Source organism: Podarcis filfolensis, assembly GCF_964270895.1.
Source record: "Podarcis filfolensis genome assembly, chromosome: 13".
Classification (NCBI taxonomy): domain Eukaryota; kingdom Metazoa; phylum Chordata; class Lepidosauria; order Squamata; family Lacertidae; genus Podarcis; species Podarcis filfolensis.
In genome coordinates, this window is record NC_139615.1 from 18,256,872 (window position 1) to 18,275,831 (window position 18,960).

At 46.9% G+C, this 18,960-nt stretch overlaps 1 protein-coding gene across 4 annotated transcripts in view; it reads left to right on the forward strand.

Moving 5' to 3' along the window:
• The first annotated feature begins 4,066 nt into the window (after positions 1–4,066).
• The window catches only part of PPP1R12C (protein phosphatase 1 regulatory subunit 12C), a 39,477-nt gene continuing 24,583 nt past the window's right edge, over positions 4,067–18,960 (forward strand). For 2 of the 4 annotated variants that reach the window (XM_083580161.1, XM_083580160.1), the window contains exons 1-3: positions 4,068–4,567; positions 18,109–18,239; positions 18,769–18,887. In XM_083580161.1, coding sequence (XP_083436287.1) covers positions 4,199–4,567; positions 18,109–18,239; positions 18,769–18,887 — 619 coding nt within the window. In that variant the 5' untranslated portion in view covers positions 4,068–4,198. Of the gene's footprint in view, positions 4,568–18,108; positions 18,240–18,768; positions 18,888–18,960 lie in introns of all 4 variants that reach the window. The other 2 variants (XM_083580159.1, XM_083580162.1) reach the window with 2 other exon arrangements.

Sequence of the window (18,960 nt, forward strand, 5' to 3'; positions counted from 1 at the left end):
CTACAGCCTTCCTGTGTTTTATTGGTGGAAAGAATATAGAATCTCTCTTTCTATCTTTCTCCTCGCTTTCCAGAGAAGCTGCCTTATACTGAGTCACACTTCTGGTCCATCAAGCTCATTATTGTCTACACTGACTGGCAGCAAAATGACGATTGCTCCAAGCACGTTAAAACTTGGTTAGATTTGCATTTGCCCTCATCCACCTTTAAGCAAATGTTCCCCACAAAAATGCTTAGGCTACAATAAATTGCAGACCCTTAGCTTTGCAAATACAGTGGTACCTCGGGTTACATACGCTTCAGGTTATATACGCTTCAGGTTACAGACTCCGATAACCCAGAAATAGTACCTCGGGTTAAGAACTTTGCTTCAGGATGAGAACAGAAATTGTGCTCCGACGGCGCGGCAGCAGCAGGAGGCCCCATTAGCTAAAGTGGTGCTTCAGGTTAAGAACAGTTTCAGGTTAAGAACAGACCTTCAGAACGAATTAAGTACTTAACCCAAGGTACCACTTTAAGTGAATAGTTTCCAGACCTTACAGCAAACAAGTCTCCATCCACTGGAAATATAATGAAGAAAAAAAGGGTTCCAAGCAACTTGAAAAGAAAAGTACTTGGCTTCCATACAAAGTGAATCAGGCAATCTTTGTGTTAGCTATAATAAGCAAGCTATAAAGTATCCCTTTTGGAGAGGTTCTTTTCATTCGCAGGGAGCCATAGATAGCCACGTGGCTTCTTGCTTGTTCCAGGAAGCGTGAAGAGAGGAAAGACTGAGAAGGGGGTGCTGAGAAGGACTGAGAAGGGTGCTGAGAGCCTACTAAGCCATACCCACACTGGCAACTTGAACTCAGGGTGCAGGTTAACATTTTCATGTACGCCAGTGTGAGTCAGTAACTGCATATTACAACATGTTTTGTGGCAGCCCCTAAATTGTGACCCTACCTTGAGGGCCTACCTTGCAATGTTGCTTTAAACTGTTTTTAATGTGTTTTAATGCCATAACTCACACTGGGACATTAGAGTGAAAGGCAGGTAAATAATAATAATAATAATCAGTGCTTTTTTTCTGGGGGTACTCAAGGCCATGCGGTACTGGCAACAAAGCTGTAAGAGGTCATCTGGATGCCTTTAAATTTATAATTTTCCTTGATTATTTTTAAAGAAGGTAAAAATAGATAATCTAAAATAAAGATAGGAACTGTTACGAAACAAAAAAACATTGAAAGCAAAACAAGGCAGTTGCTATGCTTGGTCACATGGTTGCTATACTACTTTGGAGCGATGGGAATTCTCAGAGTTTAAAAAAAGCAGCAAGGGATGAAGACCGAAGAAACCACAACCTGGGAGACTTTGGTGTGTGGCGATACTCTCCCTTTAAGACTAGCTGTACCACTCCAACAGAGGGCCTACTTATTGCAGCTAAGAGGGAGCGCTGGAGCTCAGGGAGGAGAGAGCTTGCAGCGGGAGCCATTTTGTGTGTGTGTGTTGAACATAGGCCTGCAACTCCACGAGAGAGCCACCCGCATCCCATTTCAGAAGAGGCTTCATTGGGATACTAGAATTGAGGAGCAGGAGTGCGCTGAAAGCAAAGCAGCACGTAAGAGGTAGCTCAGTCTGGGCCCTTTTCATAGACGTTGCTGGGGGAAAGCCTGATAGCAGCAGGCCTTCTATGCTTTGCAATCCTGCGCAAGCCATACCGTTTGGCAACATTGCAAAGCTGCAGGGCTGCCGGCCGCGAGTGGAAGGGAGGTATGGGGCAACTGGGGCAAATAGCCCCAGGCCTTCACAAAACCAGGGATTCCCTGTCTCGGTTACTCTGGGTGCCGTTGGTCACCAATGGTTGCTTGAGGGATGCCTAAGATTTCCAGGCAAATGTTCCACTGAAAAGTAATTTTCCATGGCAGTTAATACAACAAAAAGGGACATTAGTGTTGTGAGACCAGGCCTTAAGAGAGAAGTCTTTCTTGAGTGTTGGAGAAGGCCAGCAGCAGACCACAACCAGAAGACCAATGAGACTGAGCCTCAAGAAGCAGAAAGAGTCTGGAATTTGGAGGAGGTGCTTGGGAAAAGTACAAGCTAATCCTTGTTCCCTTTTCTGCTGGTTCAAAGCAAAGGCCGAGTCCAGCATTCTGTTCTGACAGTGGCATGACTACAAGTCTTTGCCAGCCCTACCAGGAGATGCCAGGTGTCAAATCATGGTCTTCTTGCATAAAGTTAGAAAAAGACCGGAGTGGCCAACAGGTCGTGTATACACTATGCATTTAAATCGCATTGCTTCCCCCCAAAGAATCCTGGGAAGTGTAGCTTGCCTCTCACAGAGGTGCAATTCCCAGTGCCCTTAACAAATTACAGTTCCCAGGATTCTTTTGGGGGAAGTCATGGGCTTTTATGTACGGTGTATGGTGGTGTATGGTGTATATATAGCCCCACTCTGAAATTCAAGTAAAAATTCAAACTGGCATTGGCTGTGATTCTCTAAGGATGTGGCGGTGCTGTCTCTGGTGACATTTCTGTTATTATTTTTATATATCTTGTGGAAGTTGAAAGCCAGCTCAAGCTTAGATGCTGATTAGGGCTGACATAGTGTAACCCCATTCTTTTCATATTTCTACGGGCACTTGCTGAGTCTTTCCTTTTCCTTAGGGTTCCATAAAGTCTATAAAGAAGAGGGCTTAGAGACAGGAAATAGGTAGAGAAATACACACACAGCCCACCAGTTCCTGTCAGCATTTGAAGTGAATCTGTTTTCCACTCTCATTTCCAAGGCAACACATGTAGGGCTTTCACTATGGAGATGTCGTGAGCTAAACAATACTCCCCATCTTCATATGTATTATGCTACATATTACATTACAGTGGTACCTCGGGTTACAGACGCTTCAGGTTACAGACTCCGCTAACCCAGAAATAGTACCTCGGGTTAAGAATTTTGCTTCAGGATGAGAACGGAAATCACGTGGCGGCATCGGGAGGCCCCATTAGCTAAAGTGGTACTTCAGGTTAAGAAGAGTTTCAGGTTAAGAATGGACCTCCAGAACGAATTAAGTTCTTAACCCGAGGTACCACTGTACAAGGATGGGAAACCTGTGAGCCTTCAGATGTTATTTGATTGCTGCTCCCATCCTCCCTGACTTTTGGTCCCACCCGCTAAACATTGGACAAGTGTAGTCTCTGCTGTCTTTTCAGCGCCTACTGAAGACTTTCCTCTTCCAGCAAGCCTTTTGAGTAGAGATCTTCCCCAGTCTGGATCTGTATAGGAATTGTTCTTAGATGTTTCTAGATGCCTACTTGTTTATTGCTTGTATGCTGCCCTGGGAGGAAGGGTAGAATGTAAAATAAAATAAACAATAATAGTAATAGTAGCTGTAGTCCAGCAACACCCTTGATAGAAGACCTGCAGTCAGGGTTTATTATTATTATTATTATTATTATTATTATTATTATTATTATTACTACTACTACTACTACTACTATATTTCCATGGTAATCCCACACAATCTGCTTCTTCTTTTAAACTCCATCTCCTAGGAGCACTTGAGGGGGGGGGACTTCAGGCTCATCTCCCACCATGCCACACACATCTGTTTCGTTTTCCCCAAAGAGATGGAAAGTTTGAGAGTTGCGCACTGTTACATCCGTAATTGGCAACGTAGGGCTAATGATTTGTATTGCAACCTCCGAGACAAAGCAGCCAGGGCTTTTCGCCGCATAGTTGCTGCTCTCCGCCTGCAATCCGGACCAGGGTCTGCTTTCTTCTCCTCGTGGTTTTAACGGCATAAACAAGTGCCCCCGCTTTCCATCCCCACCCGCACTTCTTAGGTTGTGCTTTTCGCATTTTCCCCTAGGAATTTGGAGTGTGTGTGGAAATGACCTCCCAGTCGTTGAAACTACAACTCCCACAATTCCGTGCCGTTGGCCGTGCCGTGTGGGGCTGATGGGAATTGCAGAATGTCTGGAAGCCCCCGACGTCTGGAGGACTGCACTTCCCGTCATGCCGCGCGGCAGCCGTTCCCTTTCCCACATCCTCCGCCCTGCTGCTGCTGCTGCCGCCGCCGCCCCCTCCCCTCTTGCTTCCGATACGGAAGCCGAGAGGCGTCGACGCCGCCGCCGCTGCTGCTGCTTTTCAGCCCAGAGCTAGAGCTGGGCCGGGAGGGCCGCCCAGCCGGGCTGGCGGCGGCAGCAGCGGCAGGAGGGGGAAAATGGCGGCGCCGCTGCTGTCCCTTTCCGAGGGGGAAGGAGCCCGGGCGCGGCGGCGGGAGCAGCTCCGAGCCTGGGCGGAGGCCGAGGCAGCGGCGGCGGCAGCAGCAGCGGCTGCTTCTCTGTGCCCGGCCCCGCCTCCTCCGGGGCTGCCGGTGGCGGCCGAGAGCGAGGCTGTGCCCGCGGCGGGGATGGGCTCCGGGTCCGGCGGCGGCAGAGGGCTTCGGCCCCGCGCCGTCCGCTTCGAGGCGGCCGCCGAGTTCCTGGCCTGCTGCGCCGGGGCCGAGCTGGAAGCGGCGCGGGAGATGCTCAGCGCCGACCCGGGCGCCGTGAACGGGACCAACGCGGACGGCATCAGCGCCCTCCACCAGGTACGCGGCGCCCCGATGGCAGCTCCCTGCCTCCCTCTCCCTGCTTTTGCCGCCTTCCCATTAAGCTTTTTCCTCTCCTGTCCCCTGGCCGAAATAAGCGACAGGATTTCAAATCTGGAAACGTAACCCCTTAGCGGAAAAGGGTGCCTCTGAACGTGCGCAGAGCGTCTCCCCCCCTCCCCCGGTTGAGACGTGTGAAGCAGCCTTCCCCCAACTTGGTGCACGTCAGGCGTCTTAGACTGCAGCGAGCATCAGCCCTGGCTGGCATGGTTAATGATCAGGGGTGATGGGAACTGGAGTCCAACAACTGTAGGGCCAAAGTTTGGGGGAGGCTGGTGTAGAAAGTCCCCTGCCTGCAGCCCCGGCTTTGGTATAACTAATGTCAAGGCTTGGCTTAGGGTTATATGATGAGAGTACTTCTGGGCATCTAAGAAATGCTCCCCAGCCCTTATTTTACTGTTGCCAAGGCCTGGCTGTGAAGTGTATAGGGATGGCCTCTGAGCATCTGCAGAGTATGTATTTTCTGTCATTAAGCAGCTGCAACCAGCTCCACCCTATCTCTCTCTACGCATACACACAGGCTCATGTGAAATTAGAAAGATCTGTTCCCTTTTATCGGCTAATGGTTGGGTAGGTTTGAACCCCAACAGCTCTCTGTAAGATGAATGCTGCTCCAGGTCCATGCGCAAAAATTGCATTATATGAGGCTAGCAGTTGTGAAATTAAAATGAAGGTTTGATGATCCCCCAGTTTGGCATGTGATTACGACTAAAGAACGCTTTGCATGATAAATGTTAATGTAGCAGCTACCCAGTAAATGGAAATTGTACTGCCTGTGGAAACATCCTCAAGGAGGTTGTAAAGCACATCTCAATCACTTCTGGCCTGAGATTGCTCTCGGTCACTAGATTAATTGATAAATTATATGGTACACACATACATTCTGCTTTTTTGCCAAGTTGCACCAGTGACCATTCACTCTGTCACGATAGTGCCTGTCTTGGCTGGCATCATTCTCCCAGGGTTCTCTGGTCCAGTTTATTAAGCTCTATTTTCACAGCAGATGTCAAAAATTCTGTGCCAAATTCTATGTATCAGTAGGATTGTGCTGATGATACAGGTGCTGTAGTGCTTTCCCTGAAAAACATTCCTGGTTCAAACTTCAGCAATTTCAGGTGGAATTGGGAAAGACTGCTGTTTGAAACCTTGAAGAGCAGCTTCCAGTTTAGACATTACTGAGCAGGATGGACCAATTGTCTGAATAGATATTAGGAAGCTTCCTATGTTCCTTCTTAATATAATTCCACCTTTCACCTAGTGATGTAAGTCACTTCCACTGTACAAAGTTAAGCTGCTAGTTCCATCACCATCATAGAGAGATCAAATGCCACCATCTCTTATTCTTTTACTGGATAAATGATAACACAGATCAGAAACCTTGCTATGTTTGTAAGCATAAATAAAAAGGGTGGAAAAAACCTATTTTCTACCACACTTTAATAGCTACCAGTCTGCTCGTAGGACTTTGGAACCACCTAACTGCAGGCTGTTGTTTTGAGAACGGTATATCCTGTGTGAATAGATAGAGAGTATATGGGTAAAAATTGTAGGAGAGGGAAGCAACAGTGAGCTTACTGTAGTTGTGTGCTATAAACCTCCAAGCCAGACTGAAGACTTGGATGAAGCCTTCCTACAGCAGATTACCAAACATTCAAAAAGGGGAGATATAGCAGTCATAGTAGACTTCAGCTACCCCAATACAGTATCTATTGGAACTCAAACGGCTAATAATGTAAAGTCCAACAAATTCCTCCGTTTCCTCATTGACAATTTCGTTTTCCAGTAGGTAGAAGAAGCAACAAGGGGGTCATCTATTTTGGACCTTGTCCTCACCAACAGTTGGGAACTGATCAATGAAGTGGAAGTACAGGAAACCTAGGGAGGAAAAGATTGTAGCTTCTTGGGTTTCATGATATAGAGGCAAGGGAAAGCTGAGTGTAGTCAGACATGCATTTGGGACTTCAATAATCTGATTTCAGAAAGTTTAAGGAACTGCTGGGTGAGATACCATGGTCAGAAATTCTCAAAAGAAAGTGAGTCCAAGGTGGATGGGGGTGAAATATTGAAGGCACATGTGCAGACAATTCCAGCAAGAAATGTAACTAAAGAAATGGATGTGTCTGCATAAGGAGTTTACTGATGAGCTCAGATTTAAGAAGGGCATGTACAGTATAAGAAATGGAAGGAAGGAGCAGTCACAATGGAGGTGTATACACATGTAGCCAACAGTTGCAGGGTGAATGTCAGGTGGGCCCAAGCTCAGAATGAGCTCCGGCTTTCATGAGAGATTGAAAATAATAATAAAAATGTTTCTTCAGCTGTGTTCAAAACAAGAGGAAGAACAAGCAAGTGTCCTTTGCATGAGAACTGCTGTTGAGTGGCAAAGAGAAGATGGAACTGTTCAACACCTACTTTGCTTCTGTCTTCACCCAAAAATAAAGCAGTGCCCAACCTGGTAATGGCAGAATAAATAGTTACAGGTATCCAGGGGGATGACTGCATGCAAGCCTGTATCCTGTGCTTGACAATGTAAATCAGCCCTTGCCAAATGTTGTGCCCTATATATGTTTTTGGAAGGCACCAGGTTATGCCTCTGAATACCAATTGCTGGGAATTGCAGCTGGACTGAGTGCTGTTGTGCTTCATGTCCAGCTTGCAGGCTTCCCATGGGGGCATATGGTTGGCCACTGTGAGAACAGGTTGCTGGACTAGGACCATTGGCCTGATTCACCAGGTTCATACTAGGTTGAGGTTAGCAGAATATCCTGTATGAACGCTTCGTGGTTTATGAATGGTTTGGTCACACCCAAACCATGGTGTGGCCATCCAGATGTTGCTTTGGTGTCATGCCTTCCCTCCTTCCCTTTGTAGTTCTCTCCATCGCTACTTGGTCCAGCCGAAATGTATTTGCCGTTTTCAGATGAAATGGCAAGCCATGCTGTGCCTGAACCAGGAAGTGAGGGAGGGAATTTTAACTGCGGGGAGACAGTGCGAGTCCAAGGCACAGTTCCAGTGTGTTAACTGAGCCTTGCGTATGCTTAGAAGTAAATCCCACTGTGCTCATTGGGACTTACTCCCTAGTAAGCGTGTTTCAAGATTGCAGCCTTAGTCTTGATGTTATTCTGTTGGCTGCGAGGATGCATTATGCCCCCCCTTCTTTGGAGTTCCCACCAGATTGATCATCCACAAAGTGTGCACAGTATAGCAATGTGTGGAAGATCAGTTATGCCTGAAACACATTTCCCTTTCCTGGGTTTCTCATTAGGAGGCTCTGGGACTGCTGTCCCCTTCCATGCTCTTCTCCCGCCCCACATACACACTCCTGGATAATTTTCCATTACTTCATTCTCTTGATGCTGCTTGGCTCTTTGCCCTGGTCCCCATCCTCCCGCCATCTCCAAACACCAGTCTGTCAAACTCTGGCAGAGTGGGTGGTGGTGAAAGGAATGAGTCCTGGTCTAGGGAGAAGATGCAGCTTCTGCCCATGTGAGGGGTTCTACCTTAGGATTTAGAAATAATCGGGGGGCAGGGAAGTAAAGGTAAAGGACCTCTGACAGTTAAGTCCAGTCGCAAACGACTCTGGGGTTGCGGCGCTCATCTCGCTTTACTGGCCGAGGGAGCCGGCGTTTGTCCGCAGACAGTTTTTCTGGGTCATGTGGCCAGCATGACTAAGCCGCTTCTGGTGAAACCAGAGCAGCACACAGAAACACCGTTTACCTTCGCACCAGAGCGGTACCTATTTATCTACAGTGGTACCTTGGGTTACAGCTCTTCAGGTTACAGACTCCACTAACCCAGAAATAGTACCTCGGGTTAAGAACTTTGCTTCAGGATGAGAACAGAAATCGGGTGGCGGCGACAGCAGAAGGCCCCATTAGCTAAAGTGGTACCTCAAGTTAAGAACGGACTTCCAGAATGAATTAAGTTCTTAACCCGAGGTACCACTGTACTTGCACTTTGACGTGCTTTCGAACTGCTAGGTTGGCAGGAGCTGGGACCGAGCAACGGGAGCTCACCATGTTGTGGGGATTCGACCTTCCGATCGGCAAGTCCTAGGCTCAGTGGTTTAGACCACAGTGCCACCCGGGTCCCTAATGGGGGAAGCCGACAGCAAATGGGTTGCTAAGCCTTTCAGAAATGGTTTTGATTTGGAGCAGATCTCCGAGCCACAGAGCATGATGGAGGCACTTAACATACTAAGATTTCCGCAGGTGGCTTTGCAGAGATTGGCCTCACTTAATCCTGCTTCAAAATAGAAATATGGAGATGTGATAGAAGTGAGTTGAGATGTGAGGGTACTGAAGCACTTTGAAGACTGAAAGTTTGTGCATCCCACAGTTATGGAATTGCGGGGGCTGGAACTGGCTTCCTTTAAAAACACACACACACAAATGAAACTTTCTAGTCTTTAACATTGTGAAATTTCAGAAACCAGTGGGAAGGTTGAGGAGGGTTTCCTGTGGTGTTGGAGAAGTTCTTCGGTATTCTTTTTTATAGCTCCCTGTGACCAGCTTGAAGCAAGATAAGTGATGTACTACCTTCAAACTTGTTTATTTTCCGCCAATTTCATTTATGCAGTTTGAGGAGTCCACATTTTCCTGGGAGCAGGAGTCGATTTAACTTTGCACTGAAACTTTTTCTTAAAAGCCAACTCTTGAGTAATCACTGTGTGGAATCTTATTTAAAAAAGAGCCTGTGTATTGTAGTCTAGTGGTTAGAGTGTCCAACTAGGACCTGGAAGCCCTGATTTCAAATCCCCACTTCGTCATGAAGCTCACTGGGTGACCTTAGGCCTGTCATTCTCTCCCAGTGGTAAAGGATGAAGGGGCAGGGAGAACAACATTCATCTTATACCTATGGGCGCTCTCTTCATTAACCATTCAGTTCCCAGGTATCTTTAGTGCAGGGCTGCGGAATGTGCAGTCCCTCCAGTGTCATTGGACTCCAACTCCCATCAGTCTCAGCTAGTGTGGACAGTGGTTGAGCATGATGGGAACTGGAGTCCAAGAACATCTAGAGGGCCACAGGTTCCCCATCCTTCTAACAGCTACATATGGCCATCCGTATTTATGGTCAGTTGACATCCGGTTGGCCCCCACAACAGGAAACATTTGCATGAAAGCGAAACACATGTTTTATTTGTCCAGGCGTTGGGGTCATAGGTGGCAGTGATTTTAGTAAGGTGGCAGTGGTTTCCATATGATGGCATTACGGATAATTGTCAATGCTAAGCTTAGTCAAAGTTGCTGTGATCCTTTGGTTTTTAATTAATGGCTTTAACATTGTATTCTTACTGTGTGTGTGAACCAATGTAGCTGTGCATAAACTGAACAAGTTTAGGTTGTTAGCCGGAGGTGGAGCATAAAACCAACCGACTATCAAACAAACAAATAAAAGACATAGGTAGGGTTTATCTATTTGTTTCACAATGCCTGGCTGGAGAATGGGGCACCCATGGCCCCACTGAACTGCTGCTGTCTTCTCGTTTTCTAAGCTGAACCGAGAGTCTTGTCTTCTAGCTGCCTCCCACTTGGCTTCAAGTCCTCTTGTTTCTTTGCAAACCCGTGAGTCCTCCGCTCGCCTTATGTTCCCAGAGTTATCCTTGTGCCTGTCCTCACTGCCGGGATGTGCCTCTGATGCTCCTCTGGCTTCTGGCCAGGGCAGAATTTGGAACGGCCCAAACTTACTCTACCACGTTCTGAGAACGGCAGGGAGCGTGGTGGATTTTGAAGCCTGTTTCTGCAACGTGTTTCCCTGGATTTTGGAAAGGAAAAAATAAGCCTGGGAGTTGGATGCAGGACCAGTTTCCAAGGTGTAGCCATAAATAGGCAGCACGACGGGCAGGCATGGGATTCTTAAGTTTTTGTTTTGTTTATTTATCTTACATTCTGCTCAGAAGAGGGAATGGGAAAGGAGAAGAGAACCAGGGCAGGAGACTCTCCTTCGTTGCAGACCTGCCGTGGGTTAGATAACTGGCTTTCGCTCAGGCTAGTAGATGTCAAGGAATAAATCTCAAAATGGGTCGCAGGAACTCCAAAAATTTTAATATAAAACGTGGTTCATGACTAAACACAACAAATCTACATGCAAAATGGATATAGATAAATGTGCACGCATGAATGATGGCCACTGTCGCATAACAATGACAACAATTTCTCCAAACACCTCATGTGGTTAGACAATATCTCCTGGGTTGCATCCTGTTTCATACTTCGCCAGAACAAAAATGGAGAATTTTTCACAGATGGCCGTTGTAGAACCCCTTATGGCCTCTTGTTTGATTTTTTCAGAAGTATGTAAATCTTGCTCATTTGGTATAGCTCTGCCACAAGTGCTTAATTGTCTTCTAAGTACTTAGAAATGAGAGAGTATCAGATTAGGTTTTCCTAATGTGTTAGAAGAATCCTCAGTGCAAAGGCAAAGAGGCTAATGCATTCAGATATACCAACACTACCATCAAAATTCAGAAGACCCTACACATCTTATGCCATAGAGGGCTTTTCATCAGGGGACTATTCGTATATTTAGATTCTAAATATGAATATTTCCCTGACAAAGGGCTTTTGGAAGGTACAGTTTTTGGAACAAACAAGTTTAAATAAAAGTCAGCTCCTCTCTGAATTCCAAAGAATGTACCTTCTAAATATACACGGTTCCCTTGACTTTTCTCAGGTGGGGGCTGCTGCCGAGAGGAGAGACTTGGGGTGTGGCAGAGACTTGGCCACTGTTTACCTCCATGTTGCCTCTCATGGTTCCAGTGGGGTTAAAGTGGAGGTGCAGAGCTTGAGAAGGAGGGTTCCTGAACTCATTGCGAAGAAGCAGGGCCTAACAAGGAGAAATGTAGCTCTTTCGCAGCACAGCCAGTCAGGGAATGTTTCCGAAGAGCTTCAGCCAACACCAGCCGGTCTCTCTTGTTTGTGGAAAATGAAATCTTTGCATTCCAGGCAGTGGCTATTAATATCAGTGCTCGGCTGGTTGGGTGAAACAGCCGACATCTTTCTCCATGCCTAGTAACTCCTTGCCTAGTTGCACCCAGGCTGTGGGCAAGGATGACGGCATGGGGTCTCCTTTGTCCCAAAGCCCATGCAATGGAGGGTGAGAGCAGGGAGAAATTCCAGTGCGTCCCTTTCTCTTCAGGGGGATCCAGTCATAAGTCCAGAGTCGGTACAGTTTGAACCAGGGTTCACCCAAACCCAGCCTTGGAGCCCAATTTGAACACAGTGATTATCCTGGATAAATGGTTTGAGAATTTTAAAAGCAACAGGCTAGATCAAGGGTAAGGTGTAAAGGTAAAGGACCCCTGACAGTTAAGTCCAGTTGCAGACGACTCTGGGGTTGTGGTGCTCATCTCGCTTTACATGCCGAGGGTGCCAGTGTTTGTCCGCAGACAGTTTTTCCAGGTCATGTGGCCAGCATGACTAAGCCGCTTCTGGCAAAACCAGAGCAGCGCACGGAAACGCTGTTTAACTTCCCGCCGGAGCGGTACCTATTTATCTACTTGCACATTTTTGGTGTGCTTTCGAACTCGAACTGCTAGGTTGGCAGGAGATGGGATCGAGCAACGGGAGCTCACCCCATTGCGGGGATTTGAATCACCAACCTTCTGATCAGCAAGCCCAAGAGGCTCAGTGGTTTAGACTACAGCGCCACCCGCTTCCCAGATCAAGGGTAGTCGACCTGATATCTGTCCAATTTTGCTGGACTACAGCTGCCTTCATCCCTGACCATTGACCATCCTGGCTGGGACTGATGGGAGTTGGAGTCCAACAACTTCTGGAGAGCACTACGTTAGCTGACTTTAAGCTAGATTGTGTGATTTGTCTCTTATGTTTCTTTTCTTTCTCACACTAGCAAATGCAGACTGTCAGGGAGGGACCATTTCTCTTTTCTTTTTTTTAACTGCTTTATTGGTTTTAAGACTGTATAACACAAATAGTCAATAGATGTTAAAGACAAAGTAAAAATAAACAAACATTCCATAGTTGATACTTGTTGTGTACATCAATTTGCTATTAGATTCGGCATGCCCTCCGATCTCCCCATTGTGTTCCCAAATTACATTCTTTAGTTACACACTTAGCTTTATCTTCTCTACATTATTCTAATTACTTTAAATTTATAAAGTTGCCTTATTACATGCAGAAACTCAATCAAGACTTGCCAACGGATTGATATTCTGGCAGTGTTCTTTTAGGTAGACTCTGTATATATCCCACTCTGGTAAATTTTTCATCTGTAACGTCTTGTAGCCTTGCTGATAGTCTCGCTAGTTCAGCATACTCCCTCAATTTATTTTGCCAGTCTAATTTGGATGGGATAACTTCTCCCTTCCAGCCTTTTGCGATTAGAATTCCGGCAGCTGCTGTGGCGTACATGAAAACTCTCCTGAACTTCTTTGAGATTTTGTTACCCATAATCCCTAGCAGGAAGGCTTTGTGCTTTTTAGGGAAAGAGCATTTAAACATTTTCTTAAGTTTGTCATAGATCAGGCATGTCCAAAGTCTGTTTTGGGGGCTTAATCCGGCCCCTGTGGCAGTTTATTTTCTGGGGTAAAAATCCCCCCCAAAAGCTTATTTTCTGGGGTAACCCCCCCCAAAAGCTCAACACGCATGGCGGCCCTCATGCATGTTCATCAAATCAGGCCCTCTTTGAAAAAAGTTTGGGCACCCTGTATCATTTCCCAACACTCTGATCTTTTTACAGTTCCACCACATGTGGAACAATGTGCCTTCCGCCTCAGGGAGGGTCCGTTTCTCATTGGGTAGAGCACATGTGTTACCTGCATATCCGGTCTTCAGTTAAGGCATCAGATGGCGGGAGAAGCCTTACTCTGACTAGGATCCTAGAGAGCTGCTGTTAATCAGGGTAGTTGTTGTAGGTTAAGATGGTTAAATCAACTCTCTCCAAAGAACCTAGGAGTCTTTTCTCCCTAATACTTTTCTGAGAGGACTCTGGTGTCTAATCTCCTAGTTCTCCATGCTTTCATTCACTTGGTGTTTCTCTTTTTTGAAAATAACTCAAGATGACCCAAATTCTTACTTCAAGGCTGCTTGATACGATACACCCACATAACTGTCGCTTGTTGCCTGAACCAGTTTTATTCTGCGTGGTCTCTTGACTGCAAATCCAAAGCCTGTTATTAAAGGCAGATGAAATCTAGCAGAAGCTGCTGCCTTCAGTTCTGACGTCTTTTGTGTTGGAAGCAGAAAAGTAGCGCAGCTGCATATTCCTGGCACTTGAAAAGACATCAAAGGCTCTTTGGTCCAAATTCTCTTCCTTTAACAATGCCTCCCCTCCCCCCCAAAAAAATATACTTAAACTACTGCTCAAAAGAGGCTGCAGGTCTCTGTGACACTTTTTTTGAGCATGTGGAATCCTGCAACACATCTGCTGTTCGGCATAGAATGTAGATCCGTGAGAATCTGAATTTAATCTTTTTGTTGTTGTTGAAAAAAGAAAAGCTGGTTACCCCTTTGCATTTTTAGGTGGATGTAATGCTGCTCTCCTTTGCACATAACGCCACCAAATTATGGTTGACGCTACACAAAAAAGCATTGTTTGTGTGCTCCCTGATGTATTGTTTCATCTCTAATGTAATTATTTCATCTTTGGCCCAAGCCACAGTTGGCATTTCACTCCAGTTCCCCGGTTAGAGTGCAGCCCAGTTGATGTTGTATCTGATCCAAGACAAACTGTGGTTCACTGTTGCATCCAAACCAGCAAACTGTGGCTTTCAGTTGCAATTTAGAGGCCATGTACAAACCACAGTTTGCTGGTTGTGGTGTAACAGCAAAACATGGTTTGGCTTCTGGATCGAGCACACAGCCGTTATGGACTGTGCTGTGAGTGGGGAAGCTATGGTCCTTCTTTGGTTTTATCCATCTGCTCATGTGATATATCTCATTTCACTTTGCCCTGCCTGCACCAGGGGAGTTGTGCCGCCTAATGAGTGGAGCAGAGACACATTTTTCAAGAACTGGCAGCTCCTAACTTGTGCTAAACTGAAAGTCAAACGACCAACCACTCCCTTGTACAACTTGTATAAAATACATCAAAACATTCTAAGCGGAGCTTATGTTGCATAGAGACCAAGAGACTTAAGCTATGAATCAGGAACTGCCTGGTTTGAATCCTGCATCTTGCAGTGAACTTACTGGGTGGCCCCCTTCTCTCTCTCAGCCTCAGTTCATCCATCTGTAACATGGGGCATTGTAATAAACTTACCTTGTCATAGGCAATGCACACGAATGGCTTTGAACTCTTGAAAGTGCTATGCCCATGTTTCCTGTTGTTTTTATTGCGTGGCTGGGAAAAGCCACATCTCAGCTGGGCTGAGATGAAGTTGCCTTCAAATGAGCAACCAAGTGACAAACAGCATCTGCTGCTTATCCACTGCCGCCCTAGCACTGCGATACATTTCCCAAGCCAGGGAAATGTAATCCCAGAGTTTTGGTGCCTCCTGCAGCTTTCTCTCCCAACCCCTTAAGATTAGAAGGCACAGAGAGAGCAGTAAATAGCAGCCACACTTTTTGTGCATTTGAGAAAGGGAAGGGGGTGCTTGCTGTGTCAGTACTGTCCCAAGTGAAGTTTGGGAATGGGCTGCGTTGGCCTTTTCAGACCTGGGATGTGCCATTTAGCCAAATATGCGTTTTGGGGACCCTCTTCAGAATTTCTTACCAAGTCTTCCTGGTGGCTCTGCTATAGTTCCCCTTATCTGACTGCATCCCATTAGGAGACCTGGCCCACAGGTTGAAGCCCAGTGATGTCTGCACCCAGGTTGTAAGTCCAGTTGAACTTACAACCAAGTCTTTAAAGGTTATTTTACCCGTGTATGACCATCCTCCTGGAATATTGGAAAGACCTGCTTCCTGCCTCTTTAATTCAGGGGGTGGGGATCCTGGGACCCTCCAGATGTTGCCCAGCTATGGCTCTTATCATCCCCGAAGAGTAATTTCAGCAGGGTGTACAGCTTGTCATGCAGAGATGAAAGAGGCAACATCTGTTAAATTCCCCCTTCTGCAAGGCAGTTGTTGGTACAGAAGGTCTGCCCTCCTTTGCATCTGGTCACCATCCCTCTATCTGTCCTCTTGGGAAAAAAGAAAAAGGGCAAACAGAAGCACTCTTCCTTCCTTTTTAGAGAGATGGTGATAACGCCGCCATGTGACTCGCTTATGGATCGCGGCAACGGGTGGGAGTGGGGCCTGGACACCAAAGGATATTCTATTCTCTTCCCCGAATGTTCAGCTTACAAGCTGCGGCCACCCGTTTTTCTCTTGAAAGTTTTTTTGGGTGTATTCACCTGTGGATAAGGAAAAGCATTAAGGCAGGATTCTCCCTCCTTGCTCAAGAAGTACCGTATTTTTCGCTCTATAAGACGCACCAGACCATAAGACGCACCTAGTTTATGGGGAAGGAAAACAAGGGGAAAAAATTCTGAATCTCAGAAGCCAGAACAAGAGGAATCGCTGCACAGCGAAGGCAGCAATCCCTCTTGCTGTTCTGGCTTCTGGGATAGCTGCACAGCCTGCATTCGCTCCATAAGACGCACACACATTTCCCCTTACTTTTTAGGAGGGAAAAAGTGAGCCTTATAGAGCAAAAAATACGGTAGCTGGATTCTCCTGCCTACCATTTGTGGTGGGGATGTTTGCAAAAGAATGCACAGGGTTAACTGGTCAGCATTGGGCCCTACATTATAAAATTAAATCATATTGTACCCCTAACACAACTTAACTATTAACACATGAGGCTACCTGTATTTGTGCAAATACCAGTGACTTTGTGGACCATCCTGTCAGGCCTCCTGCCCAATGACAGCATTGTCTTTCCAGCCTCTCCTTGAAACCCTACATGGCCAGGAATTCATTGTGTGGCCTTCCTGAGCAGCTTGTTCCTGAGCTGCAATCCTCTTAGCATTAGGAAGCTTTTCTTGATGTTTACCTAAAACCTGCCTCCCTATCAGGAATTCTCCCCACCACCAATTGGCATCACATTTTGGAGCACTGAGCTGGTTTGGAGACTGTGCAGGCCCCCAGAATGGAGCTCACAGCTGCTTTGCTCTTGCCTTGTCTTTTTCGCTGCAGTGCCAAGGCTTAGTTTAGCGTGCCGTCCGAACTGGGACTACCGGTTAAGCCCTCTCTTCATGGTTTGTCCTTGGCTACAGCTTACGGTTAGTGAGGAGAGAGCTTAACCGCGAATTCCAGCTCAGGCGACACGCTAAGACGAACCTTGGCTCGGCTTAGCTCAGCTCTTGAAAAGACCAGGAAGGGGGAAAGCGGCTGCAAGCTCCTCTCCTGGAGCCCGTGCAAAGTTGCTAAGCCAGGGTTTGGTGGAGCGTGTTGTGCGAATCAGGCTGCCAATAGAGGTGGGGATTTTCCTGGGTGGGGGGGGGAGGAATGAACTGGGAAGATTTTCTTATGCAAATTAGGATGGTTTGCATAGTATTTGTGTGTGTGTGTGGTTTGCATCAGATTTTTTTCTGATGCCGAGATTAGATTTAGCGTGCTTATCTTACTTCTATCTGGTAAACAAAGCTTTAGAAAAAGTATCCTCGTGTCACTTTTTTGTCCTAATACACCACAAACATTTGACCTGGAGTATCTGAGGAGAAATTAAACCACACTTACTTCTTGTGGTTTGAATGTGGTATCATGTAGCAATTTGTATTGCAATACAGTACTTGTAAAAAAAATGCAATGGCAATCGGTTGTGCTTTCCTATACATTGTTTGTTTAAATCTAAGAGGAAAACAAAAGTGCTGAAAACTAATAAATGTTGGCAGCTGAAAGAACTTTGCCGGATATGCTCATTTTCATACTCACTAGGTATAATCACCTGGAAAACATTAAAAGAAGCTTTGAAGCTGACAAGCTTGCCTCGTATTTGTAGTTGTCATCCATTTACTGTTACTAATGAGTCTGTGAAAAGGAAGGATTTTTATTGGCAGAAAAGTAAAGTGGGAGGAATTTCGAAAAAAGAAATCTGCCCAAACCATTGACTATAAAATTCCCAGGCGGCTGGGGTGTTATTTGGCCTACCATGTGGCAAATAAAAAGCTCTGAAGGGGTTTGTGGCATTCACTGCCCTTCTGCTCAGGGGCTGCCTTGCATGTCTAGGGGACAGTGGTGCAATGGGACATTTCCTTGTTGCACCAGGAAAGGAGGGCAAGGTGCTGCGTGGGGCAAGGAAGAAGGATAGGGAAGTGCTCTTTTTGCTCAGGGGAGCGAAGGTTCCTTAGGAACATGAGAAGCTATGTTCCACCCACATCAAACCATTGGTCCATCTAGCCCTGCATTGTCCACACTCTATGGTTTCAGACAGACAGGAGACTTTTCCAACATGGAGATGCCAGGTATTGAATCTGGGACCTTCTGTGTGCAGAGAACACGCTCTGCCACTGAGCTTTGGCCCTGTTATGGAGGAGAGGAGAGAGAAACGGGGAGCTGGGAGCTTCCTTGCGACAAGTCTTCTGTCTTTTCCAGGCCTGCATTGATGAGAACATGGAGGTGGTGGAATTTCTGGTGGCAAACGGAGCCGACGTGAACCAGGCTGACAATGAGGGCTGGACTCCGCTGCACGTTGCTGCTTCCTGCGGCTACATTGAGATTGCACAGTGAGTTTGGGGCTGCAGGGGTGACGGCCTTCCAAAACCATGCCAGCTCACAGATAACTTCATTGGCCTTGCGGTAGATAAAACGCCTTTTGCCTGAAGCTATTACAGTAATAAATCCGCAGGCCGGTCTTTCAGTGCTTTTCACCTGGGGCTGAACGGCGGTCACAAAACCTACGCCCTTCCCAACACAGGGTAGCCGGATGCAGAAGGGGACGGGGCTCCTGTCCAGATTAGCAGGTGCCAGTCATCATGCACACAGCTATCTAAGGCGCAGGGGGAGGTTGCGGAAGCCAAGGGCAACCTGCATTAGGCTTCATTTCTGAGTTGGTGGTCCTTTCACCCCATCTGCATTTGAAAGGGAGGGAGGCTTATTGTCTGCAATCACGAGGCAAGGGCGCAAAGGATTCTGGCGCTTGGCAACTGTCGCCCCACGAGACGGGCTTTTTTTGTGTGGCCTAATCCGGGATTGCAGGGGTGGGGGGCTAAATGGGCCTGTGGATCTGACCCTGGGCATCACTGTCTGGCCCAGATACCTCTTGGACCACGGTGCCAACATCGCTGCAGTGAACAGCGACGGGGACGTGCCATTGGACATTGCGGAGGCTGACAACATGGAGGCCTTACTGCGTTCGGAGATTGGGAAGAGAGGTAAGGAGAGAGCAGGCTGCCATGCATGGTGTAGCTCTGCTTCCTCTAATGCTCTGTCCCTCTGTAGACCCTT